The 27,509-nt window shown below is 42.6% G+C and overlaps 1 protein-coding gene across 1 annotated transcript in view; it reads right to left on the reverse strand.

Annotated features, from left to right (window-relative positions):
* IMPG2 (interphotoreceptor matrix proteoglycan 2) overlaps positions 1-27,509 on the reverse strand; it is a 114,796-nt gene that overhangs the window by 63,341 nt on the left and 23,946 nt on the right. The window contains exon 4 of the mRNA XM_040422305.1: positions 1,635-1,801. Within this exon, the coding sequence (XP_040278239.1) occupies positions 1,635-1,801 (167 nt within the window). The remainder of the gene's footprint in view (positions 1-1,634; positions 1,802-27,509) is intronic.

The following is a 27,509-nucleotide window of genomic DNA, read 5'->3' on the forward strand; positions in this document are numbered from 1 at the left end:
AAAACTCTGCTTGTAGCGTATTGCTGCCCGCTTGACGAAACTGAGCCAAACGATCTTTCCTGGCACACAATGTAAGTCAATGGGGACGGATCCGTTTTCTATGACACAATCTGGCTTTCAATGGTGTTCAAGACGGATCCGTCATGGCTATGTTACAGATAATACAAACGGATCCGTTCATGATGGATGCATGCGGTTGTACTATTGTAACAGATCGGTTTTTGCAGATCCATGACGGATCCACCCAAAGCGCGAGTGTGAAAGTAGCCATGTATGAAGCTTCTTCCCAGTGTCGATAAGGTGTATTTCATTATAAGCTGTAGTATTTAGTGAATCTTTTACTAATTAAAGGCTATGCTTTCTGGACAAATTTTTAGGATTGCGTTTTAATCCTTTTGGGCTCATGATGATTTTTTCAATTGCTCTTTATTAAAAATAGTCAGCCATTTCTGAGATAAAAGGTTTAGAAATCGGTCTGTTTGCAAGCTCATATGTAGTTCTTATCTTTCATCTCCTGACCTCCTAAACACTTATTATAGCTCAATCCTTTAGTCTTTATTAAAAAGTTTCAGTCTTTTTTGAGATACAGGGGTTAAAAATCAGTCAGTTCACTGTCCTGTCAGCTGATGGCTCATGTGAAGCCTTTTCTCAGATATATTATGACTTCATAGACACTCATTATAGCTTAAATCTTATCAAACCATTAAGAATATGGCTTAAATGAACGTTTATGAGGTCAGGAGATCTGAGATAAGGTTTCACATGTGCCGTCAGCTGACAGGACAGAGAAGTGATACTTAGCAAGCATAACCCCTGTATCTCAAAAATGAACAAAAATTTTAAAAAGGACCAATTGAAAAAATGATTTTAGCCCAAGATTAGTAAAATGCAATCATAAAAATATGCCCCAAAAGTGTCCATAGACTTTAAGGCCTCATGCACACAAGTGTATCTTTTTTTTTTATCTGTGTGCTGTTCGCACTTTTTGTGGATAGCATACTGACCCATTTCTATAGGCTCATGCAGAAATTGTCATGTGGCCATTCTGCAAATTATAGAACATGTCCTATTCTTGTCCATATTGTGCACGAGAACAGACATTTCCATTGATGGGAGTTAGGGATGAGCGAATCGACTTCAGATGAAACATCTGAAGTCGATTTGCATAAAACTTTGTTCTAATACTGTACGGAGCAGGAGCTCCGTACAGTATTAGAATGTATTGGCTTCGATGAGCCGAAATTATTGCTTCGTGAAGTCTCGCGAGACTTCGCGTAATAACTTCATGAATTAATTTGTACTGTAAAAAAAACATTTCCCAAGGTAACACTTGGAACTGAACCTGAGTTCCTGAAATGTTTTTTACAGTACAAATTAATTTATGAAGTTATTACGCGAAGTCTCCTGCTCCATACAGTATTAGAACAAAGTTTTATGCGAATCGACTTCGGATGTTTCATCCAAAGTCGATTCGCTCATCCCTAATGGGAGAGATAAAAATGTAGAATGCCCACGGAAGGTATCTGTATTTTGCGGATCCATTGCTTGAGGACTGGAATGTGTACATGGGGCCTTAACCCCAATTTCAAAAACGCTTAAGAGTTACACATGTAAATAATATTTTATTCATTTACCTCTTTGACTAACTTGTGATGATCATCTGATTGACTGAACTTATGGCCTATCTCAAATATTGGAATTGAGCCCTCTTCACACAAATGCATCCAGTGCTGATATTCTGATTGGTCCGGGAGTCGGTCCCAAAATATCTTGAAAACTTCCCAAACAGTTTCTTGGCAAACTGCACAAATACACAATAACAAAGAAATGCTTGTCATAGCTGAGCACAAATGAGGCTTATGAGACGGGGGTTAATGGTACTTCATTCATGTGTTAGTTAGAACATTAGGGTAAAAAAAAAACTGCTTGGATTCATAATCAGTGGTTAATAATTCTCTGTCTTTGTGCAAGATTAGTTTTTTCGGCTAATGCTGTTAAGCTACAGCAATGTAGATTGAAGGGAATTTGTCACCAATATTTCACCTGTGTAAGGCCCCTTTCACACGGGCGAGAATTCCGCACGGGTGCAATGCGTGAGGTGAATGCATTACACGCGCACTGAATCCTGACCCATTCACTTCAATGGGGCTGTTCAGATGAGCGGTGATTTTCACGCATTACTTGTGCGTTGCGTGAAAATCGCAGCATGTTCTATATTCTGTTTTTCACGCAACGCAGGCCCCCTAGAAATGAATGGGGATGCGTGAAAATTGCATAGCATCCGCAAGCAAGTGCGGATGAAATGCGATTTTCACGCATGGTTGCTAGGAGATGATGTTAGTAAATTGATAAAAGTCAACTTACTGTATTATTTTCCCTTATAACATGGTTATAAGGGAAAATAATAGCATTATTAATACAGAATGCTTACTAAAATGTGACTTGAGGGGTTAAAAAATAAAAAAAATTAACTCACCTCATCCAATTGATCGCGCAGCCGGCATCGTCTTCTTTCTTCTTCTTTTAGGACCTGCAAAAGGACCTTTGATGATGTAATTTCTATCTTCATTCAGCAGGACCTGCGCTGACGTCAGGTCCTGAAAGAAGAAGCAAGAAGACGATGCCAGCTGCGTGATCAATTGGATGAGGTGAGTTAATTTTTTTAATTTTTTAATCCTTCCATCCCTAATTTACTTAGCATTCCGTATAAGAATGCTATTATTTTCCCTTATAACCATGTTATAAGGGAAAATAATAAAATCTACAGAACACCTAACCCAAACCCGAACCACGGGTCTCGCGGGATCACACGCCGCAGGATGGGATTGCGCACCGAAGTGACTGAACACATGCCCCCGCAGCCCGCAAGCAGCGGATCAGTGGAACAAGTACAAGGGGGGTGGGGGGATGATCTGTGGTGGGTTGCCCAGGTCCAATCAATATTAAAGGGCCCTGGAATAGCCAAATAAAAAAAAAATGCTACCAGGCCAGCATAACATTTGGGGCACTGGACAAAACATCCGGGGCTCAAGCCCTGATTGTTTTGCCCTAACGAAGCCCCTGCTGATGAGACCAAGATAAACATATTTGATTCAGATGGTGTGAAGCATTTGTGGCGGCAACCAGGTGAGGAGTGCAAAAACAAGTGTGTCTTGCCTAGTGATAGTGTCATAGTTTGGGGCTGCATGAGTGCTGCTGGCTGTGGGGAGCTACAGTTCATTGAGGGAACCATGAATGCCAACATGTACTGTAACATAGTGAAGCAGAGCAGGATCCCCTCTCTTTAGAAACTGGGCCACAGGGCAGTATTCCATCATTATAACAACACCAAACACACCTCCAAGACGACTACTGCCTTGCTAAAGAAACTGAGGGTAAAGGTGCTGGACTAGCCAAGCATGTCTCCAGACCTAAACCCTATTGAACATCTGTGGGTGGAGGAGCGCAAAGTCTCTAATATCCACCAGCTCCGTGATGTCGTCATGGAGGTGCGGAAGAGGATTCTAGTGGCAACCTGTGAACCTCTAGTTAACTCCATGCCAAATTGAGTTAAGGCAGTGCTGAAAAATAATGTTGGCCACAAAAAATATTGACACTTTGGGCACTATTTGGCTATTTGCACTTAGGGGTGTACTCACTTTTGTTGCCTGCAGTTTAGACATTGATGGCTGTGTGTTATTTTGAGGGCACACCAAATTTACATTACATGTTAAAGTCATGCATGATAAACTGACCAGTTATCGAAAACAATAGAAACGATTAGTGGGAAAACTGGACCCGACTAGAATAAAAGAATGTGATATTTGAATTCAGCATATAAGAATTTACAAATATCAGACGTTGTCATGCGGTCAGCAAAATTGATGTAGACCAGTATAACTACTGGTTACAAAGACCTTACAAAGGACCATGTGTGGAGAGAAAGGCAATTTAGACATTTATACAGGAAAGGATTCTTTACAGTTAGTTAAAATATGGAATGGCCTATCCCAAGAGGTAGTAATGGCAGATACTATGTCAGCATTTAAAAAAGGGCTAGATCCTTATCTAATAGCAAATGAGTTATAATTAATACAACAAAGTTGTATAATTTATCTGAGAAATGCTGGACTTAAAGGTCATTTTTCAACCTATGTAACTATCTTAAAGCTGAGTCATGCATTCTCATGTGGCAACCACAATTATTTCTATAAACCATTTAAGCAGGACATCCCTAACAACCAGTATGTCTCAGATCTTCAGACCATGGCAAAATTGCCATCTATATCTCTTTATATCATGGCAGATATTTCACATCGAAGTGAGAGAAGAAAGAGGGAATAGGGCTAAACATTGCAGCTCTCTCTTTTAAAGTTAGGGATATGACCAGAAGTGTGATGTGCCGTTTACATGCACATCACTGCTGTTGGTAAATCAATGGTGTGAATGCTGCCACCACTGAAGCCATTAATTAGCCAGCAGCAGTGGTGTGCGTTAGATGGAATATCAATCACACTTTCGTGCCAGTATAGACTGGAAGCAGAGGAGTAGGGAGCTTGGTGCTGGAACCAGAGCACCAGTTTTTTTTTAACCCCTGCACCCTGCCTGCAAATATGAAAAGGCATTCCTGGTCTCGGGGAATCCCTTTACTGTTCTCCTTGATACATATTATTTGTTTTCCAAGTACTATGACATAGAACAAAATACAAGAGAACATAAAAGTATCATTAATAATTGCATAAAATTATTACTAAATAAATTATTGGAAGTGCAATATATCAGTAGATGTGTTACTGCAGGAATTTCCAGAGGAACACAGGGTTCCAAGAAGAGATGCTCCAGAACAGTTAATTTATATTATTCCCCTATATACTGAAATCGACATGTCAGAAGAGTCCATGACTTGATAAAGTACACTTAGATACTAGTGCTGGTCGAGCACCAAAGTGCTCGGGTGCTCTGGTGCTCGAGTAGAAAACCTCGGTATGCTCGGGTGCTCTACCGAGCACCCGAGCACAATGGAAGTCAATGGGAGAACCCGAGCATTAAACCAGGTACCCACTGCTCTGAAGAGGGGAGGGAGCCTGGTTCATAGGAAAAGGTCAGAAATTGATGGAAACACCACTGAAATGGTTCAGGAACAGCATAGGGGTGCCAAAAATTACAAGTAACCGGCACTCCAATACACCCTTTATTACACATAAAGGAGGGCATCATACACAACCTTGAAAAATTATGATTGATGGCCTGCTGGTGACCCTCAAAAACTCTTGGAGCAAGGGCCTGCTGATCTGACCATCTAAAACATTAGGGGCGAGGCCCTGATGCTGAGCTGACCCTCTAAAACATTAGGGGCGAGGGCCTGCTGCTGATCTGACCATCTAAAACATTAGGGATGAGGTCCTGCTGCTGAGCTGACCATCTAAAACATTAGGGGCGAGTGCCTGCTACTGATCTGACCATCTAAAACATTAGGGGCGAATGCCTGCTGCTGAGCTGACCCTCTAAAACATTAGGGGCGAGTGCCTGCTGCTGATCTGACCATCTAAAACATTAGGGGCAAGGGCCTGCTGCTGAGATGACCCTCTAAAACATTAGAGGCGAGTGCCTGCTACTGATGTGACCATCAAAAACATTAGGGGTGAGGGCCTGCTGCTGATGTGACCCTCTAAAACATTAGGGGAAGTGCCTGCTGTTGATGTGACCATCTAAAACATTAGGGGCAAGTGCCTGCTGCTTATCTGACCTTCTAAAACATTAGGGGCGAGGGCCTGCTGCTGAGCTGACCTTCTAAAACATTAGGAGCGAGGGCCTGCTGCTGAGCTGACCCTCTAAAACATTAGGGGCGAGTGCCTGCTGCTGATGTGACCATCTAAAACATTAGGGGAGGGTCTACTGCTGAGCTGACCCTCTAAAACAGTAGGGGTGAGTGCCTGCTGCTTATCTGACCTTCTAAAACATTAGGGGCGAGTGCCTGCTGCTGATCTGACCATCTAAAACATTAGGGGTGAGGGTCTGCTGCTGAGCTGACCATCTAAAACATTAAGGATGAGGGTCTGCTGCTGAACTGACCCTCTAAAACATTAGGGGTGAGTGCCTGCTGCTTATCTGACCTTCTAAAACATTAGGGGCGAGTGCCTGCTGCTGATCTGACCATCTAAAACATTAAGGATGAGGGTCTGCTGCTGAACTGACCCTCTAAAACATTAGGGGCGATTGCCTGCTGCTGATCTGACCATCTAAAACATTAGGGGCGAGTGCCTGCTGCTGATCTGACCTTCTAAAACATTAGGGGCGAGGGCCTGCTGCTGAGCTGAACCTCTAAAACATTAGGGGCGAGTGCCTGCTGCTGATCTGACCATCTAAAACATTAGGGGTGAGGGCCTGCTGCTGAGCTGACCCTCTAAAACATTAGGGGCGAGGGTCTGTGGCTGATCTGACCATCTAAAACATTAGGGGTAAGTGTCTGCTGCTAAGCTGACCCTCTAAAACATTAGGGGCAAGTGCCTGCTGCTGATCTGACCATCTAAAACATTAGGGGCGAGGGCCTGCTGCTGATGTGACCATCTAAAGCATTAGGGGCGAGGGCCTGTGGCTGATCTGACCATCTAAAACATTAGGGGTAAGGGTCTGCTGCTAAGCTGACCCTTTAAAACATTAGGGGCAAGTGCCTGCTGCTGATCTGACCATCTAAAACATTAGGGGCGAGGGCCTGCTGCTGATGTGACCATCTAAAACATTAGGAATGAGGGCAGCCTAATAAGCATGTTGATATGATGGAGGAGGAGGACGGGAAAAGGGAGATTGAACCATATACCCTTTTTAGTCGTGGAAGGGGTGCATGGGAATACAGAGTATTCAATACACCATAAAAGCCAAATTTAGAGTGCCTTTATGTTCAGCCGCTTTCCTCTGGTGGAGTAGAGAAGTCAGGGGCAATCCAGGCCTTGTTCATTTTTATAAGAGTCAACCAGTCAGCATTTTCAGTTGACAGTCGGATGCGCTTATCAGTTATTATGCCCCCAGCAGCTCTGACACAACGCTGGCGGCAGGGCAGGCCAGCACTTCCACGGCGTAGAGCGCCAGTTCGTGCCACGTGTCCAGCTTGGACACCAAATAGTTGTAAGGCACAGAGGGATCACTGAGGATGCTGACACAGTCTGCTACGTACTCCTTCACAATCTTCCAAAATTTTTCCCTCCTTGTGACACTAGGCTTCGCATCAGGTTGAGGGTCCTGGCGAGGTGTCATAAAACTGTCCCAGGCCTTGGAGAGTGTTGCCCTGCCTCTGTTGGAACTGCTCTGTGTTCCCCTTGCATCCCCTCCTCGGTTGGCCAAGGAACTAAGTACTCTGCAGCCAGCGTAGTCAGTTAGAAATTTATGGAGCAATTTTTCCACAAGGACCTTCTGGTATTGCCCCATTTTGCCCGGCCTCTCCACCACTGGAATGAGAGATGAGAAGTTCTCTTTGTAGTAGGGGTTGAGAAGGATGAACAACCAGGAATTGGTGTTGGCCAAAATGCGTACAACGTGAGGGTCACGGGAAAGGCAGCCTAATATAAAGTCAGCCATGTGTGCCAGAGTCCCAACAGGCAAGACTTCGCTGTGCTCATCAGGAGAATGACTCTCAATCTCCTCATCCTCTTCCTCTTCTTCTACTCATCCACGCTGAACAGATGAAATAAAACTTCCATGGGTGCTACCCTCTATAGCGGAGGCAACCGTCTCCTGCTCCTCCTCATCATCTTCCAATTCACGCTGAGAAGACGAACTGAGGGTGGTCAGGCTATCACCCTGTGTACTGTCTTCCCCCATTTACACCTCTTCCACATGCAAAGCCTTTGAGTAGCGTTTGAGTAGACACAGAAGTGGTATGGTTACGCTGATAATAGCGTTATCGCCATCTGTGTTGATTCCTCAAGGTTGCGTAAAACCTCACAGAGGTCAGACATCAATGCCCACTTGTCGCTTGTGAAGAGCGGAAGCTGACTGGAAAGGCGACGACCATGTTGCAGCTGGTTTTCCGCTACTACCCTCTGCTACTCACAAAGCCTGGCCAAAATGTGGAACGTGGAGTTCAAGTACGTGCTCACGTTGCTCAACAGTCGGTAAGCTGGCAATTTCAAGCGCTGCTGCAGCGTTGCCAGACTGGCAGAAGCTGTCGATGACTTGCAGAAATGGGCACACACGCGGCGCACCTTCACCAAAAGCTCAGGCAAATTGGGGTAGGTTTTGAGAAAACGCTGAAACACTAGATTGAACATGTGAGCTAGGCATGATATGTGTGTGATATGTGTGTGATATGTGTGTGAGTACTGCGGGTGTGTTTGTCACCTAAGCAGATCAGTTTAAGCACGGCTTGTTGCCGCTTCCCCACTACAGTGCTACACTGCTTCCAAGATGATAATTCAGAGGTGGAAGTGGAGGAGGAGGAGGAGAAGGGAGGTTGCAGCCACAAACGTAGGTGGTGGCAGAAACCCTGATGGAAGTAGGGCCTGCAATCCTTGGCGTCGGCAGCACCTGTGCTATCCCAGGGTCCGACTCGCTCCCGGCCTCCACAACGTTCACCCAGTTTTCCATCAGGGAAATGTAGCCTCCCTGGCCAAAAGCCTTGTCCATGTGTCAGTCGTTAAGTGGACCTTCCCAATAACTACGTTGGTCAGGGCAAGGGTGATGTTACGGGACACATGCTGGTGTAAGGCAGGAATGCACACTGTGAAAAATATTGGCAGCTGGGGACAGAGTAACGCAGGAAAGCCACTGCCATCAGACTGCGGAAAGCCTCAGTGTCCACAAGCCTAAATGGCAACATTTCCAGGGCCAGCAATTTGGAAAGGTGCGCATTTAGTGCTATGGCCTGTGGGTGGGTGGCTGAATATTTTCGTTCAAAGGCCTGGGGTATAGACATCTGTACGCTGTGCTGGGAAACAGAAGTGGATGTGCTAGCTGATTGTGCTTGCCAAGGTCCAAGTGCATGGCAGGAGGCATCCGGGCCTACGTCTTGGACGGGGGATTGGCCAGCACATAACACAGGGGAAGAGGAGGCAGTGGTGTGACCCGCAGACACTGATTGTGGACCCAGGCGTTTGGCCCACCTATTAGGGTGCTTTGATGCCATGTGGCGGATCATGCTGGTGGTGGTGAGGTTGCTAGTGTTTAGGCCCCTGCTCATTTTGGTACGGCACAGGTTGCAAAAGCGCCAGACTGCGGAACACCTACCCCTTGGCAAGGGAGATTGCCGCAAGGGGGTGGAACAGTTGCTGGCCTGTTTGGTGTGGCCCGCCTTCTCCCTTTTGCCACCCCACTGCCTCTTCCAGCCTGTTGCGGTGCTGTGGATCCCTCCCTCTCTGTACTGCTGTCCTCGCTCGGCTTGCCACCTTCCCAGGTTGGGTCAGTGACTTCATCGTCCACCTCCTCCTCTTCCACTTCCTCACTCTGGTTATCCTCCTGACTTGTTGACCTAACAACAATCTCAGTTATTGACAACTGTGTCTCATCCTCATCATCAACCTCTTGAAACACTAATTGCCGTTCCCCACCGTCATCTTCTTGTGACTGTGGATACTCAAGAGGTTGGCAATCAGGGCACAAGATCTCATGTCCCTCTTCAAGCGGCCTAGGCGAGAGGGCCAAATCAAGGAATGGTGCTGAAAAGAGCTCATTGGAATATCCAAGTGTGGAATCACTTGTTTGCCAAGACTCTCCATGGTGGGAGGAAGGAGGATCAGGGTGAGGATTCTGTTGACCAGACTCTTGGCTACTGAGACTGGACTTTGTGGAAGACAGGGTGGTCCTTAACCGACTGGAAGCATTATCTGCTGCAATCCAACTGACCACCTGGTTGCACTGGTCTGATTTCGAGAGTGGTGTCCTGCGCCGCCCTGCAAACTGGGGAATGAAGCTAGGTATTGTGGATAAGTGTGTTTCTTGATCTCTGGCAGCAGGCACAGTTTCACTGCGCCCAGGGCCATGGCCTCTGCGTGCACCATCAGCAGCATGGCAACCCCCCCCCCCCCGTCCCTTACTGCTCACCTTGCGCATATTAAATGGTATATATGCTTGCAAGTATGTCACACGTATAGTAGCGAGGGTTTTGGAAGTGTATGTGCAAATAAAGTACACAGAATGTCACAGATATTTTTAGGATGCGCCCACGTTAAACAGGAGATGTAGCACAGATACTGTCACTGTCCGCAGCGTCTATGAAAAAAGTACACTGAATGTCACAGAAAATTTTAGGATGAGCAAACGTTGTACAGGAGGTATAGCGCAAGTAATATTGCTGTCACCACCGCCTAATAAAAAATGACACTGAATGAATGTCACTGATATTTAGGATGCACAAACGTTATACAGGAGGTATAGAGAAATTAATGTAACTGTCTCCACCGGCTAATAAAAAATTACACTGAATGAATGTCACTCAAATTTAGGTTGCACAAACGTTATACAGGAGGTATAGCGCAAGTAATGTCGCTGTCACCACCGCCTAATAAAAAATTTAACTGAATGAATGTGACTGATATTTAGGTTGCACAAACGTTATACAGGAGGTATAGCACAAATAATGTCACTGTCACCACCGCCTAATAAAAAATTACACTGAATTAATGTCACTGATATTTAGGACGCGCAAACGTTATACAGGAGGTATAGCGCAAGTAATGTCACTGTCACCAGCGGCTAATAAAAAATTACACTGAATTAATGTCACTGATATTTAGGATGCATAAAAGTTATACAGGAGGTATAGCGCCAGTAATGTCGCTGTCACCAGCGGCTAATAAAAAGTTACACTGAGTTAATGCCACTGATATTTAGGATGGGCAAACATTATACAGGAGATGTAGCGCAGGTAATCTCGCTGCTAACAGCAGCAAAAAAAATTGACTGAATGTCCCTGATATTTTGAATACGCAAACGTTATACAGGAGATGTAGCGCAGGTAATGTAAATGTCCGCAGCAGACACTGTCTACAGAAAAAGCACACTGGATGTCACAGATATTTTTAGGCTGTGCACACGTTAGACAGGAGATGTAGCGCAGATAATGTCGCTGTCTGCAATGGCCAAACAATTGCAAGCTATTTAGCGCAAGTTGCGCTAAAAATAAATATTGCTGCCAGATACAACAATAGTCCTTAAAATTACACTGAATGAATGTCACTGATATTTAGGATGCACAAACGTTATACAGGAGGTATAGCACAAGTAATGTCGCTGTCTCCAGCGGCTAATAAAAAATTACACTGAATGAATGTCACTGATATTTAGGTTGCACGAACGTTAAACAGGAGATATAGCGCAAGTAATGTCGCTGTCACCACCACCTAATAAAAAATTACACTGAATTAATGTCACTGATATTTAGGACACGCAAACGTTATACAGGAGGTATAGCGCAAGTAATGTCGCTGTCACCAGCGGCTAATAAAAAATTACATTGAATTAATGTCACTGATATTTAGGATGCATAAAAGTTATACGGGGGGTATAGCGCAAGTAATGTCGCTGTCACCAGCGGCTAATAAAAAATTACATTGAGTTAATGTCACTGATATTTAGGATTGGCAAAAATTATACAGGAGATGTAGAGCAGGTAATGTCGCTGCCACCAGCAGCAAAAAAATTTGACTGAATGTCACTGAAATTTCATATACGCAAACGTTATATAGGAGATGTAGCGCAGGTAAAGTAACTGTCCGCAGCAGACACCGTCTACAGAAAAAGTACACTGGATGTCACAAATAATTTTAGGCTGCGCACACGTTACACAGCAGATGTAGCGCAGGTAATGTTGCTGTCACCAGCGGCAAAAAAAATTACACTGAATGTCACTGATATTTCGGATGCGCTAATGTTATACTGGAGATGTAGCGCAGGTAATGTCGCTGCCACCAGCAGCAAAAAAATTAGACTGAATGTCACTGATATTTCGGATACGGAAACTTTATACAGGAGATGTAGTGCAGGTAATGTAACTGTCCGCAGCGCACACCGTCTACGGAAAAAGTACACTGGATGTCACAAATATTTTTAGGCTGCGCACATGTTAGACAGGAGATGAAGCGCAGAAAATGTCTCTGGCTGCAGCGGCCAAACAATTGCAAGCTATTTAGCGCAGGTTGCTGCCAGATACAAAAATAATCCTTAAAAGGACTTTTGGATGTCTAACAATTCCATGCAATTTAGCGCAGGTTGCGCTAATAATTATATTGCTGCCAGATACAACAATAGTCCATAAAAGGACTTTTGGGTCTCTAACAAGTTTTTTCAATAAAATATTAGTATTTCACTCCCTACACTATCTGTCCCTTTTTCAGCACAGCTCTCCCTGACTAAGACTGAGCCAAACATGTATCATCAGGTGCTTTATAGCTCCCAATGATGTATTCCGGCCAGCCAATCACTGTAATGCCAGTAGCCAACATGGCTACGGCATTACAGTGAATGGCAGTACTTACCTGCACGTTTATTGGCTGCGTAGCAGCCAAAAAACATGCGGGGAGGAGACTTGAGCATCGCGCTCGAGCACACGCAGTATTCGGCCGAACACCGCGATGTGCCGAGCTTATCGATGCTCGAGCCAAACTGGTGTTCAGCCAAGCATGCTCGCCCAACACTATTAGATACCCTTACACAACTAATAAATAATATAATAATATAATAACTGAACAGACAAAACATATAGTTTAGTATGTTCAGACAATATGAACAGCAACATGTCCATTAATAAAGGGCTCAATGTGGATAAAAAAAATAATGAAGTCATCCTCAGCTCCTCCAGTTCCAATGTTTACTAGACATATGCTGTTCTCTACATCCAGGAAATGACCACTCAGTCAATCATTTGACACAGCAGTGACCAACCTCAGCCAGTGATTGGCTGAGCAGGCATTATCTGTGTGTTGAGACAGGACCAGGAAGTAGAGACTAGTGGTCATCACTTTCTTATTTTTAACTCAATTTTAAGCCCTTTAAACAAACAGTTCCTGCTGGACAACTTAGTAACATAGTTTAACATTTGGCCACTAAAGGCACAGTTCGGATGACATTTAAAAGTTTCTTGCATACGGCTGTATTGCCATTCAGTTTGCTTAGTTTTGTATGAAGCCATAAGAGGATCCCTACTCTGATGAATGCTGTCTTAACTGTACCTCTGTCTGCATCTGACTTCATATAGTGGCATACAGAAGTTTTTTCTGTTTGATTCCATACAATGGCATGCACCAGTGAAGAATATATCCCGCATATGGCACCATATGAAGCATAATGAGGCAGCACCAGGAGGTTGCCCTGCAGGCTGTATTTGCATGGCTCTGCCTTGTTATCAGTGGCATGGTCAGGGCCTTATTTACCAAGGGGCAAAAGGGGCAGCTGCCCCGGGCCCAGTTGCTCGTGGGGGGCCCAAGGCAGCTGCCTCTTGAGTCCTGCTAGCCACTGCCCCGGGTGTCAGGCTGTCAGCTGTGATCTAGGACCTTAGATGACATCATCACCATGTGACCAGTAACCTAGCAATATTACTGGTCACATGGCTATGAAGTCATCAAGTTCCTATCAGGAGTGTTGCAGGAGAAGTTTGCCTTAACTGTGGAGCTTTTTTTGTGAAGATTACATCAGAAAAAGGTGACAGGAACTGTTATGCTAATATACTGTAAACTACTGTGTGGGGCTGTATACTTTGGGGGGGGCTGTATACTATGTGGAGGGGCTGTATACTGTGTGGGGGATGGATGTATACTGTGTGGGGGGCTGTATACTGTGTGGGGGGCTGTATACTGTGTGGGGGCCTGTATACTGTGTGGGGGCCTGTATAGTGTGGGGGGCCTGTATAGTGTGGGGGGCCTGTATACTGTGGGGGGCATGTATACTGTGGGGGGCTGTATACTGTGGGGGGGGGCTGTATACTGTGGGGGGGGGCTGTATACTGTGTGGGGGGCTGTATACTGTGTGGGGGGCGGCTGTATACTGTGTGGGGGGCTGTATACTGTGGGGGGGCCTGTATAGTGTGGGGGGCTGTATAGTGTGGGGGGTGTATACTGTGGGTGCTGTATATTGTGGAGTGCTATACTGCTGTACAGTATACTGTGGGGGGCTGTATACTGTGGTTGCTGTTTAGTGTGGAGTGCTATACTGCTGTACTGTATAGTGTGGGGGGCTGTATAGTGTGGGGTGCTGTATCGTGTCTAGTTTGGGGTGCTGTATACGGTGAGGTGCTATACTGCTCTACTGTATACTGTGAGGTGTTGTATACTGTGGGGTGCTGTATACTGTGGACTGCTAAACTGCTCTACTATATACTGTGGGGTACTGTATAGTGTGGGGTGCTATACTACATACTGTGTGGTGCTGTATACTATAGGGTTCTATACTGCTTGCATACTGTGGGATGCTGTATACTATAGGGTGCTATACTGCATACAGTGGGCATGCTGGGGTGCACTGTAATGCTAGGGTGAGCCGAGCCCCAGTCTCCTTCCTGCAGAGCGGTGCCCACTTCCAGCCTGAGCCCAGCTGCCCAGAGCACTGATCCTGAGCCGCTGGAGTCTTCAGAACTGGAAGTATTTACAGTCATTCACTGTACTCTACCAGATGTGTGGATTTTTTGTGTGTGTGTTGTGGTGGAGGGCGTGATTGCCTGCTAAGGTGTGGGAAGGCGGGATCCAGGGGGCCCAAGTAAATTTTTGCCCAGGGTCCAATCAATATTAAAGATGGCCCTGGGCATGGTAGTGTACTGGTTTAAAAGCTGTGGTGTTATGTTCTGCTATTAATGATACTTCCAAATATTTCTAATTTTATTCCCACTCTGTTTCTTGGAAAGAAGCACTGTTCAAGATACAAGACAGGTATTTTTCAGCTCAGCCTTTTTAGCATCATGTGGCCATTCTCTGCTTTCAATGCATTATTACCACATACACGGCTTTCTCACTGCTTATAAATAACTAAAGCCGTGCTAAATAAGGCAGCTAAGCTGTGGAGGTTATGACCAGGGGATCTGAGAACGTTTACTGCCAGATGAAGCGAAGCAACTATTAATTTAGCCTAAAGTAGGATGTAAACACCTAGTAGAAAATGTGTGATGTCTACACTTATTCTTCATTATACCAGTTGTCTAATAAATAAATAAAAATGGTATTCAGGCCACTTGTAACACATACAAATTAAAAAATAGTCCAGGCACTGCATATTCAATATAGTCATGTCAACAGCCTATGCAAGAAATTGAGCAACTTATGGGTTCATGGGTGATGTGTAGAAATAAGCAAAGCGATTTGACACAAATCTTATTTGTTATGAATTTACCAAATGATTTAGATTTCTGTGAATATAAAACCTTTGAGATTCATCCCACACAAATAACTGAGCATGTTGGCCGCATTTTATAGTTCAGAACACAGAAGAACACATCTGCCACCAAAAAGAGATAATTTTTGGACTGTGAGTTTTTTTGGCACTGGGACAGCTTGAAAAAGTGGTGAGCAGTGTGCAAAGCCCACAAAAAGTCACACATTTTTGCGCAACTGAGGACTGTGACAACATTTGCAACTTTTTTATGCCAGCTATCTGCCATGGAATGCATTCAGAAAGTCTTCATATCTTTTCACTTTTGCTAAAGAAAAAAATATCCAGCTTTCCCTCATCAATCTGCACTCAATCCGCCTTAATTAGAAAGTGAAAGCAGGATTTTAGAAATGTTAGCAAATTTGTTAAAAAGGAAAAACTAAAATTTTGCATGGACATAACTATTCAGACTCGTTGCTATGACACTGGAGGCCTTCCATTTCTCTTGATCATCTTTGAGATGTTTCTACACCTTGATTGGAGTCCAACTGTGGTAAATTCAGTTGATGGGACGTGATTTAAAAAAAATCCCTGTCTATATAAGGTCTCACAACTGGTTAACCACATTAGAGCAAAAACGAAGCCATAAGGAGAAAAGAACTTCTTGAAGAGCCCAGATCCCAATGGTCATTTGGCTGATTTCCAAAGATCCCGTGTGCCAATGGGAGAAACTTCCAGAAGGTGAGTACAATAAAGGAATTCAAGAGGGGCCTGGATGTATTTCTGGAGCGTAATAATATTACAGGCTATAGCTACTAGAGAGGGGTCGTTGATCCAGGGAGTTATTCTGATTGCCTGATTGGAGTCGGGAAGGATTTTTTATTCGACTAATGTGGGGAAAATTGGCTTCTACCTCACAGTTTTTTTTTTTTTGCCTTCCTCTGGATCAACCTGCAGGATAACAGGCCGAACTGGATGGACAAATGTCTTTTTTCGGCCTTATGTACTATGTTACTAAGGTCAACCATCACTGCAGCATTATTCCAATCTGGGCTTTATGGCAGTGGCTAGAAAGAAACTACTCTTCAGTAAAAGACGTGAAAGTTTGCAACAAAAAAAAAGCACCTAAAGGTTTCTCAGACCATGAGAAACAAAATTCTCTAGTCTGATGAAACCAAGATTGAACTTTTTGGCCTCAAATACCATCCCTACAATGAAACATAATGCTGGCAGCATGATGTGGGGGTGTTTTCAGTGGCTGTGAAAGGGATAAGTCACAATTGAGGGGAAGCTGAATGGAGAAAGTACAGAGATATTCTTAATGGAAACCTGATCCAGTGTGCTCTAGACTTCAGACTAGGCCAAAGACTTACCTTCCAACAAGACAATGACCCTAAGCACACAGCAAAGACAACACATGAGTGGCATAGGGACAACTCAATAAATGTCCTTGAGTGGCCCAGCCAGAGCTCTAATGTAACCCAATCAAAGATCTTAGGAGAGACCTGAAAATGACAGTCCACCAACAATCAATCAACCTGACAGAGTTTGAGAGGATCTGCTGAGAAGAATGGCAGAAAATCCCTAAATCCAGGTGTGCAAACCTTGTGGCATCATACTCAAGAAAACTGGAGGCTGTAAATGCTGGCAAAAGTGCTTCAAATAAGTACGAAATAAAGGGTCTGAATGCTTATGTCAATGCAAGATTTTAGTTTTTTCTATTCAATAAATTAGCAAGAATTCGAACATTCTGTTTTCACTTTGTCATTATGGGATATTGGGGGAGTGAACAATGATGGCGGCAAATTTTACCTTTTTTAATTTTAGCACAAGGTCACAACATAACAAAATGTGAAAAAAGTAAAAGGGTGTGAAGACTTTTCGAATGCACTGTACAAGATAAATGTTGGCCTAAGTTCCGAAGCTCATTCTTGTGGCAGCTACAGGCTGCTAGAAAACTAGGCACATTTAGTAAGACTGAAGTTTTCTACACATGTCTACGTAAAGAGTCTGTTAAATATCTTGCCTAAAGTATGTTAAATGTGTGAGGCACTGGAAGCCCTGTCCCCTCCGAGAAAGCCCTGTCCACTTTATTGGAAAAGAGAGTGTCGGAAAATCCTAAAAAGGTCACTTTTTTTTTTCTTAAAGGGTTTGGCATGTATTTCAGTCCGTGCTCCGGTTTTGTTAATTATTTCGCATCCATATTTTGCTTCTTCATTTTTGGTCTTTCTGCCCGCTAGCAAACAGTTGCTGTTGCATGTTTTGGATGCTAAATCCTCTATATGACATCACTGGTAATGGCTGCCTTCTCTCCCCCATCCAGCTGGCACTGGGCGCTTTCGTCCTGTCTTCTACTGTGCAGACTCCACATAAAGTGTTCAGTGTCTGCGCAGTAAAAACAATTCTCTGCCTCCAGTGTGCTGTCTGATGTGTGCATCATTCAAGTAAAGCGCACAGTATGCATGCTTGCTTTACTTGGCAGTGAGCAGCCTAAAAATATTGGAAAGTGGCCAACCCCTTTAAAGATTTGTAAAGTTTGTACATTGAAAAACTGCAAGATAACTTTAGTCAATGTACTATTATGTATTAAATATATATATATATATATATATATATATATAGACAAAGGAGAGAATCCAGCGGGAGCACCAACCAAGGTGTGGGTGCAAAATCCAGCACAGGGTAACGGCTATACCCGATATTTGTAGAGACGGAAGAAGTCGTACTGCACTCCAAAATGATGGTGAAATAAAGTGTTTTAATCACCCATAATATGGCAAACTTGCGACGTTTCGGCTCACAAGAGCCTTCCTCAAGCATGGAGACAGTGAAAGTGAGGGCATATAAAGGCATATCATAAGTGTACAACCAATCACATGGAAGTTACAATCAGAGTACAATTACATACATCTGTTACAAAAACAAAGTGCATGTGCATGAAGTGACATGTGCCATACGATCTACATTCTCGGGAGCAACTCCCTTTATGTAGAAAAACATATGAATTATAATGTGGAAATAATATCAGTAAAGATCATATTTAAGAACAGTGATAAGATAGTAAATACGGATCGTAGAAAATAGACCTTAGGAAGCTATGGCGCCCACATAGACCATCGCGTTCGTTGAGCGTCTCTATCTCTTCACTGCGCATGTCCAGATAGACGTCATCATATGAGTCATGATACAGAGGATGTGGCGCATGCGTTCTATCGTATCAAACACACATCGCCATCTTGTTAAAGGGCAGATTGCCCTATAATTCTATGTGTGTATGCAATACACTGATGTGAGCTGTGCAGAATGTCACCTGAATAGGATAAACGGCCGCAGTGGGGATCTCCCACATATATCAGCAGATGGATCGGGATCCCACCCTGCCGAGAGGGACACCGAACCAAAGGGCCACAGGTGTCTGAGGGGGACACTTCCATGAACCATATCGACACCAATAGCCCAACCGCTCGCAATAATGCAGCCACAGAGGAATCATTCCTCAATATGATAAAACAGCATTACACCAAAAAGAATAATTACGGATCTAAATCTGCAAATAAAAAGAAATTACAAATCTGGATTTGCGCATAGAGGAGAGAACAATGATATCAACTCTGGTCTGTGATGCTTCCAAAAGGGCATAGTTCACGGATCCGTATCCAATATTGTGTGTATTAAAATGTTCTAAAAGGCAAAGAGAAAATGCATATATTAATGTTAATATATATTATGTTACAATTACATGTTGTTCTTTCACAATTCTCTTGCACTATTATACATTTATGAGAAAGGTGTACCGCACAGGGGGAAAGGGGGAGCGAACCACAGATCTAAGGGCTCTCACCTAAACTCAACATTAAGGCCTCTAGGGTACAAGCTATCCAGGTCATAGATCCATTGCAGTTCTCTTTTCTTAAGGATTGCTGACCGATCACCACCTCTTCTGGGAAGTGAAAGAATAATTACGGATCTAAATCTGCAGGTACAGGTATGGAACCACAATTGATTGAGTTCCATGCTTATCTAAACGGTATTGATTCTGATCTTCAATACACAGTATCTTCTTCAAAGACACAATTGTCATTTCTAGACACCAATGTTAGATTGATTGATGGTTCCATTCACACGGGCCTGTTTGTCAAGTCAACTGACAGAAACACGCTCTTGCGGTTTGAAAGCAATCATCCCCGCAGCCTAGTCAAACATCTACCTTATTCACAATTTTTGCGCACAAAGCGCATTGTATCAGATCAGACTGAGTTAACAACTACATTAGAGATGATGGCAGGCAAATTTAAGGAACGGGGCTATCCCCGTCAATTGTTGGATGAACAAAAGAATAAAATTCTGCATACTAACACAGATATTGCTCCAATTGCCTCTCAAAAGACACGTAGGATACCTTTCATGTCCACATATTCCGACCATAGTGTGGCGATAGGGTGTGTTTTGAGGGACAATTGGAGCATTCTAAGTAGATCCATTAAGGATGTACCTGAATTTAGACTTCCTCCACTTCTATCTTATCGCAAAAATAAAAACATCAAAGATTATCTAGTGAGGGCAGATGTCGGCCCAAAGAAGGCCAGCATACAGCGGACATTGGCGCCGTTGGGGCTTGGATGTTTTCCGTGCCTCAACTGCGTCAATTGCCGCTATATCTGTAAATCCAGATCCTTTATTCATCCATCCACAAATAAAGAATATCCCATCAAATTTCATCTGACCTGTTCCTCATCATACGTAATCTATGTGTTGGCTTGCCCTTGCAACTTAATTTATGTTGGAGAAACATCAACAGAATTAAAGTTGAGGTTAAACAATCATAGAAACTCCATAAGGAAAAAACGCACTGATTTACCAGTTGCCAGACACTTTGGATCCCTACAACACACTGAACGGGATCTAAGATGCTGGATTGTTGATCAGATTTCACTTCCCAGAAGAGGTGGTGATCGGTCAGCAATCCTTAAGAAAAGAGAACTGCGATGGATCTATGACCTGGATAGCTTGTACCCTAGAGGCCTTAATGTTGAGTTTAGGTGAGAGCCCTTAGATCTGTGGTTCGCTCCCCCTTTCCCCCTGTGCGGTACACCTTTCTCATAAATGTATAATAGTGCAAGAGAATTGTGAAAGAACAACATGTAATTGTAACATAATATATATTAACATTAATATATGCATTTTCTCTTTGCCTTTTAGAACATTTTAATACACACAATATTGGATACGGATCCGTGAACTATGCCCTTTTGGAAGCATCACAGACCAGAGTTGATATCATTGTTCTCTCCTCTATGCGCAAATCCAGATTTGTAATTTCTTTTTATTTGCAGATTTAGATCCGTAATTATTCTTTTTGGTGTAATGCTGTTTTATCATATTGAGGAATGATTCCTCTGTGGCTGCATTATTGCGAGCGGTTGGGCTATTGGTGTCGATATGGTTCATGGAAGTGTCCCCCTCAGACACCTGTGGCCCTTTGGTTCGGTGTCCCTCTCGGCAGGGTGGGATCCCGATCCATCTGCTGATATATGTGGGAGATCCCCACTGCGGCCGTTTATACTATTCAGGTGACATTCTGCACAGCTCACATCAGTGTATTGCATACACACATAGAATTATAGGGCAATCTGCCCTTTAACAAGATGGCGATGTGTGTTTGATACGATAGAACGCATGCGCCACATCCTCTGTATCATGACTCATATGATGACGTCTATCTGGACATGCGCAGTGAAGAGATAGAGACGCTCAACGAACGCGATGGTCTATGTGGGCGCCATAGCTTCCTAAGGTCTATTTTCTACGATCCGTATTTACTATTTTATCACTGTTCTTAAATATGATCTTTACTGATATTATTTCCACATTATAATTCATATGTTTTTCTACATAAAGGGAGTTGCTCCCGAGAATGTAGATCGTATGGCACATGTCACTTCATGCACATGCACTTTGTTTTTGTAACAGATGTATGTAATTGTACTCTGATTGTAACTTCCATGTGATTGGTTGTACACTTATGATATGCCTTTATATGCCCTCACTTTCACTGTCTCTATGCTTGAGGAAGGCTCTTGTGAGCCGAAACGTCGCAAGTTTGCCATATTATGGGTGATTAAAACACTTTATTTCACCATCATTTTGGAGTGCAGTCCGACTTCTTCCGTCTCTATATATATATATATATATATATATATATATAGTGACTTCACATGGCTTGACAAAGGCTCCATAGAGAGTACATTTAGTGCTCATAAACTTGATTCAGTTAAAAAGTAGTGCATATACACTGCGTGCAGAATTATTAGGCAAATGAGTATTTTGACCACATCATCCTCTTTATGCATGTTGTCTTACTCCAAGCTGTATAGGCTCGAAAGCCTACTACCAATTAAGCATATTAGGTGATGTGCATCTCTGTAATGAGAAGGGGTGTGGTCTAATGACATCAACACCCTATATTAGGTGTGCATAATTATTAGGCAACTTCCTTTCCTTTGGCAAAATGGGTCAAAAGAAGGACTTGACAGGCTCAGAAAAGTCAAAAATAGTGAGATATCTTGCAGAGGGATGCAGCACTCTTAAAATTGCAAAGCTTCTGAAGCGTGATCATCGAACAATCAAGCGTTTCATTCAAAATAGTCAACAGGGTCGCAAGAAGCGTGTGGAAAAACCAAGGCGCAAAATAACTGCCCATGAACTGAGAAAAGTCAAGCGTGCAGCTGCCAAGATGCCACTTGCCACCAGTTTGGCCATATTTCAGAGCTGCAACATCACTGGAGTGCCCAAAAGCACAAGGTGTGCAATACTCAGAGACATGGCCAAGGTAAGAAAGGCTGAAAGACGACCACCACTGAACAAGACACACAAGCTGAAACGTCAAGACTGGGCCAAGAAATATCTCAAGACTGATTTTTCTAAGGTTTTATGGACTGATGAAATGAGAGTGAGTCTTGATGGGCCAGATGGATGGGCCCGTGGCTGGATTGGTAAAGGGCAGAGAGCTCCAGTCCGACTCAGACGCCAGCAAGGTGGAGGTGGAGTACTGGTTTGGGCTGGTATCATCAAAGATGAGCTTGTGGGGCCTTTTCCGGTTGAGGATGGAGTCAAGCTCAACTCCCAGTCCTACTGACAGTTTCTGGAAGACACCTTCTTCAAGCAGTGGTACAGGAAGAAGTCTGCATCCTTCAAGAAAAACATGATTTTCATGCAGGACAATGCTCCATCACACGCGTCCAAGTACTCCACAGCGTGGCTGGCAAGAAAGGGTATAAAAGAAGAAAATCTAATGACATGGCCTCCTTGTTCACCTGATCTGAACCCCATTGAGAACCTGTGGTGGCTATATTGGTCACTGATTTGTTTTTGTTTTGTTTTTGAATGTCAGAAATGTATATTTGTGAATGTTGAGATGTTATATTGGTTTCACTGGTAAAAATAAATAATTGAAATGGGTATATATTTGTTTTTTGTTAAGTTGCCTAATAATTATGCACAGTAATAGTCACCTGCACACACAGATATCCCCCTAAAATAGCTAAAACTAAAAACAAACTAAAAACTACTTCCAAAAATATTCAGCTTTGATATTAATGAGTTTTTTGGGTTCATTGAGAACATGGTTGTTGTTCAATAATAAAATTAATCCTCAAAAATACAACTTGCCTAATAATTCTGCACTCCCTGTAATCATGATTTCACTTGCAGTATATATGTATCAGATACAGTGTCAACGTGATCCGTATAAATATATATCTCCAAATTTAGAGATATATATTTATACGGATCATGTTGACACTGTATCTGATACATACAGTCAGGTCCATAAATATTGGGACATTGACACAATTCTAACATTTTTGGATCTATACACCACCACAATGGATTTGAAATGAAACAAACAAGATGTGCTTTAACTGCAGACTGTCAGCTTTAATTTGAGGGTATTTGCATCCAAATCAGGTGAACGGTGTAGGAATTACAACAGTTTGCATATGTGCCTCCCACTTGTTAAGGGACCAAAAGTAATGGGACAGAATAATAATCATAAATCAAACTTTCACTTTTTAATACTTGGTTGCAAATCCTTTGCAGTCAATTGCAGCCTGATGTTTGGAATGCATAGACATCACCAGACGTTGGTTTTCATCCCTGGTGATGCTCTGCCAGGCCTCTACTGCAACTGTCTTCAGTTCCTGCTTGTTCTTGGGGCATTTTCCCTTCGGTTTTGTCTTCAGCAAGTGAAATGCATGCTCAATCGGATTCAGGTCAGGTGATTGACTTGGCTATTGCATAATATTCCACTTCTTTCCCTTAAAAAACTCTTTGGTTGCTTTTGCAGTATGGTTTGGGTCATTGTCCATCTGCACTGTGAAGCGCCGTCCAATGAGTTCTGAAGCATTTGGCTGAATATGAGCAGATAATATTGCCCGAAACACTTCAGAATTCATCCTGCTGCTTTTGTCAGCAGTCAGATCATCAATAAATCAAAGAGAACCAGTTCCATTGGCAGCCATACATGCCCACGCCATGACACTACCACCACCATGCTTCACTGATGAGGTGGTATGCTTAGGATCAGGAGCAGTTCCTTTCCTTCTCCATACTCTTCTCTTCCTATCACTCTGGTACAAGTTGATCTTGGTCTCATCTGTCCATAGGATGTTGTTCCAGAACTGTGAAGGCTTTTTTAGATGTCGTTTGGCAAACTCTAATCTGGCCTTTCTGTTTTTGAGGCTCACCAATGGTTTACATCTTGTGGTGAACCCTCTGTATTCACTCTGGTGAAGTCTTCTCTTGAATATTGACTTTGACACACATACACCTACCTCCTGGGGAGTGTTCTTGATCTGGCCAACTGTTGTGATGGGTGTTTTCTTCACCAGGGAAAGAATTCTTCGGTCATCCACCACAGTTGTTTTACGTGGTCTTCTGGGTCTTTTGGTGTTGCTGAGCTCACCGATGCGTTCCTTCTTGTTAAGAATGTTCCAAACAGTTGTTTTGGCCACTCCTAATGTTTTTGCTCTCTCTCTGATGGGTTTGTTTTGTTTTTTCAGCCTAATGATGGCTTGCTTCACTGATAGTGACAGCTCTTTGGATCTCATCTTGAGAGTTGACAGCAACAGATTCCAAATGCAAATAGCACACTTGAAATGAACTCTTGGCCTTTTATCTGCTCATTGTAATTGGGATAATGAGGGAATAACACACTCCTGGCCATGGAACAGCTGAGAAGCCAATTGTCCCATTACTTTTGGTCCCTTAACAAGTGGGAGGCACATATGCAAACTGTTGTAATTCCTACACCATTCACCTGATTTGGATGTGAATACCCTCAAATTAAAGCTGACAGTCTGGAGTTAAAGCACATCTTGTTTGTTTCATTTCAAATCCATTGTGGTGGTGTATAGAGCCAAAAATTTTAGAATTGTGTAGATGTCTCAATATTTATGGACCTGACTGTATCTACTGCAAGTGAAATCATTATATTCACTAAATTTTAACTGAATCATGTTTAATGCCACTAAATGTATATTTAATCATGTGGAAATTGTATTGTGATGAAATGCTGCACATATTATCAAGTATTTATTAGACACTGATTGATTACTTGAGAGTGATATAAGTATATGCACTGACACTTTTGTAATTCACTTGGCTTGAGAAAGGTTCCGTGAGAGGACCGAAACGTCGCTGCTGTGACATGTGTGAATAAAGACACATTTTTTTTCACCGTTTACAGAGGCGTGCCATGGATTTTCATTCGTATTTATGTACCCGGAATCAATGGTGGAATGCTGGCACCCAGATTGCTGTTTTGGAGGAGTGCTGCTCTATTTCCTGAACTATATATGGGATTTGGAGCTCTGTATCAGAAAAATAGAGCTGTGATCGCTATACAGATGTATTACAAAATTGCAAGGAATTTACATAGGAGATAGAGAAGAGACATTATATGTCCGTAGGTTATTTTGCCTCAGTGAGTCAAGCTCTGGATTTAAGTGTATTTTTACCAGCACTGTTACAAAGTGCCCTGGTTCTACCTTGGAACAAATACAGTTTACTGCGACTTAAGGATCGGTTCAACACTAATACTAAGATCAACCACGGGATTGTGGAAAGGAAAAGCGATATATATGAAAACAAAAAAGCTAATAAAGGAAAACCAAGACCATGAAAACCTCTATAGCTGAAATCTAAGAATAATACAACTTTGCAAATAACGCTGATGATAGGAAGGATGCTAATAGAAGAAAAATCTTTGAAATCAAATCCCATATACCCAAATTTAATTCAGCAGGCATTGCTACTTCTGGCCTGCTGTCATACAATGTGTCTCATCGTTCTGTGGCGCTCTTCACAACTTCACCAAGATTTAATTCATCAGGCATTATTAATTCTGGTGGCTGTCCATAAAATATGTCTCGTCTTTCTGTAAATTTAGCACCCTTCTGGACCTTGACCAAAATTTAATTCAGGAGGCATTATTTCTAATTTGCTATCCAAATGCCACGGACTTCCACACCTTCACTACAATTTACTTCAGCAGGCATTGCTATCTTTGGCCAGATGTCTGACCGTAAAATGTGTCTCGTCATTCTCCAAATGTGGTCCAAATGTGACCCAGTTCCATGCCTTCATTCAAATTTTATCCATCAGGTGGTAGTACTTTTGGCCATGTTTGTTAAGATTGTCTAATTTCCTAAACAACTGTGGTCTTTCTGTGGTATACACCCTGTTCTCTGACCCCTTAGGCTTCTGGAAGTGCAGACTGGAATAGTTGCTGGAACTGGGCAGTTTGCTATTGCTGGACTGTCTTGTCAAGCTTCCAGTGTACTGTCAGAGAGGGTTTTCAGTATGGCAGGTGGGGTCGTCATGACACCCAAACTGACAAAATTGTCTTTCACAAATGTACAAAACATCCCTTTTGTAAAAAATAAATGAGGCATGGATCCTTGAAGATTCAGACTGAGGCCAATGAATAGATGTCATTGCTGACAGTGGCTATTTATCGCCGTCCTAATCATGCCACAGCCGCTGTCGGCCTACCTAAAATTATGTTCAGCACTGTATAGCTGCTGTTGCTGAGCTACTGCTGCCATTTCAGCCAATAGCGGAGCATGATGTCTCAGTGGTTAGCACTAATGTCTTGTAGCGCTGGAGTCCTAGGTTTGAATCTGACCATGGTTACCATCTGCATGGAGTTTGTATGTTCTCCCCTTGTTTGCATGGATTTCCTCCAGGTACACACTCCAAAGACATACTGATAGGGAGCTTAGTTTGTGATCTCCAAAGGGGACAATGAGTAATGATAATGTCTGTAAAGCACTGCGGAATATGTCAGCAATATATAAGTGAGAAAAATAAATGAATAAATTATAATAGGGATGTTATTAATCAGATGGCAATGATGTAATCACAGATCCTTTCTCCTACCAGCATCCGGGAGTGGTATTGCTGCAGTATAAACACAGAAAAACATCTTTTCCCGATAAAGCATAATTTTTGGAATGCTTGTTGAGGCCAAGACAGTTTTTTTCAGATAACACAGTGTATGTTTTAACACATATGTCCCCAATAAGGGACAATTTTTGGAATATTTTTTAACTTTAAAAAGCATAACAAATGAGATGTGGCAGTGTGTTTTTAAAAGCTGTTTTTTAACATCGTCAACCTTGCATTTAGCCATAAGGTATACAGTATAAATGTCAGTGTCCCTCTGAAATTATTTCTGTCATTGCATTAAAGAGCTTAAAAGAAACAGGAAGAGACAGATCAAAAATAAAAAATAAGAATCCTAGCAGACCTCAGAGTGTCATATACCAATTTGCTCATCTCTACTATCTATCTATCTATCTATCTATCTAATCTATATCAGGGTTGCTAATCATCCAGAAATTCCTGGACAGTCCCCAAAAAAATAAAGGATTTTTTTTTTCTGCGTTCATGAAAAAAGAAAGATTTGATGTGATTTTTTTTAGGCTGATAATAGTTGAGCAAGTTATTTTGTTGGTATTTACTATTATTTTACAGTTCCCATTTAATATTGGTAATAAGTTATCAGTATACTGAGTTATAGATTTTTATTATTTATAACCTTTATCATTAATTACGGTTTTTAAAGAAAATGTAAAAAAAAAAAAAAATTGGCTTGTCTGTGATTTTTAGATAGGTTGTCCAGAGAAAATAAAAATTCCATCCAGCAACTTTGATATATAAATACCTACAGTATATATCTAATCTAT

The sequence above is a fragment of the Bufo bufo genome, chromosome 3, assembly GCF_905171765.1.
Source record: "Bufo bufo chromosome 3, aBufBuf1.1, whole genome shotgun sequence".
Classification (NCBI taxonomy): domain Eukaryota; kingdom Metazoa; phylum Chordata; class Amphibia; order Anura; family Bufonidae; genus Bufo; species Bufo bufo.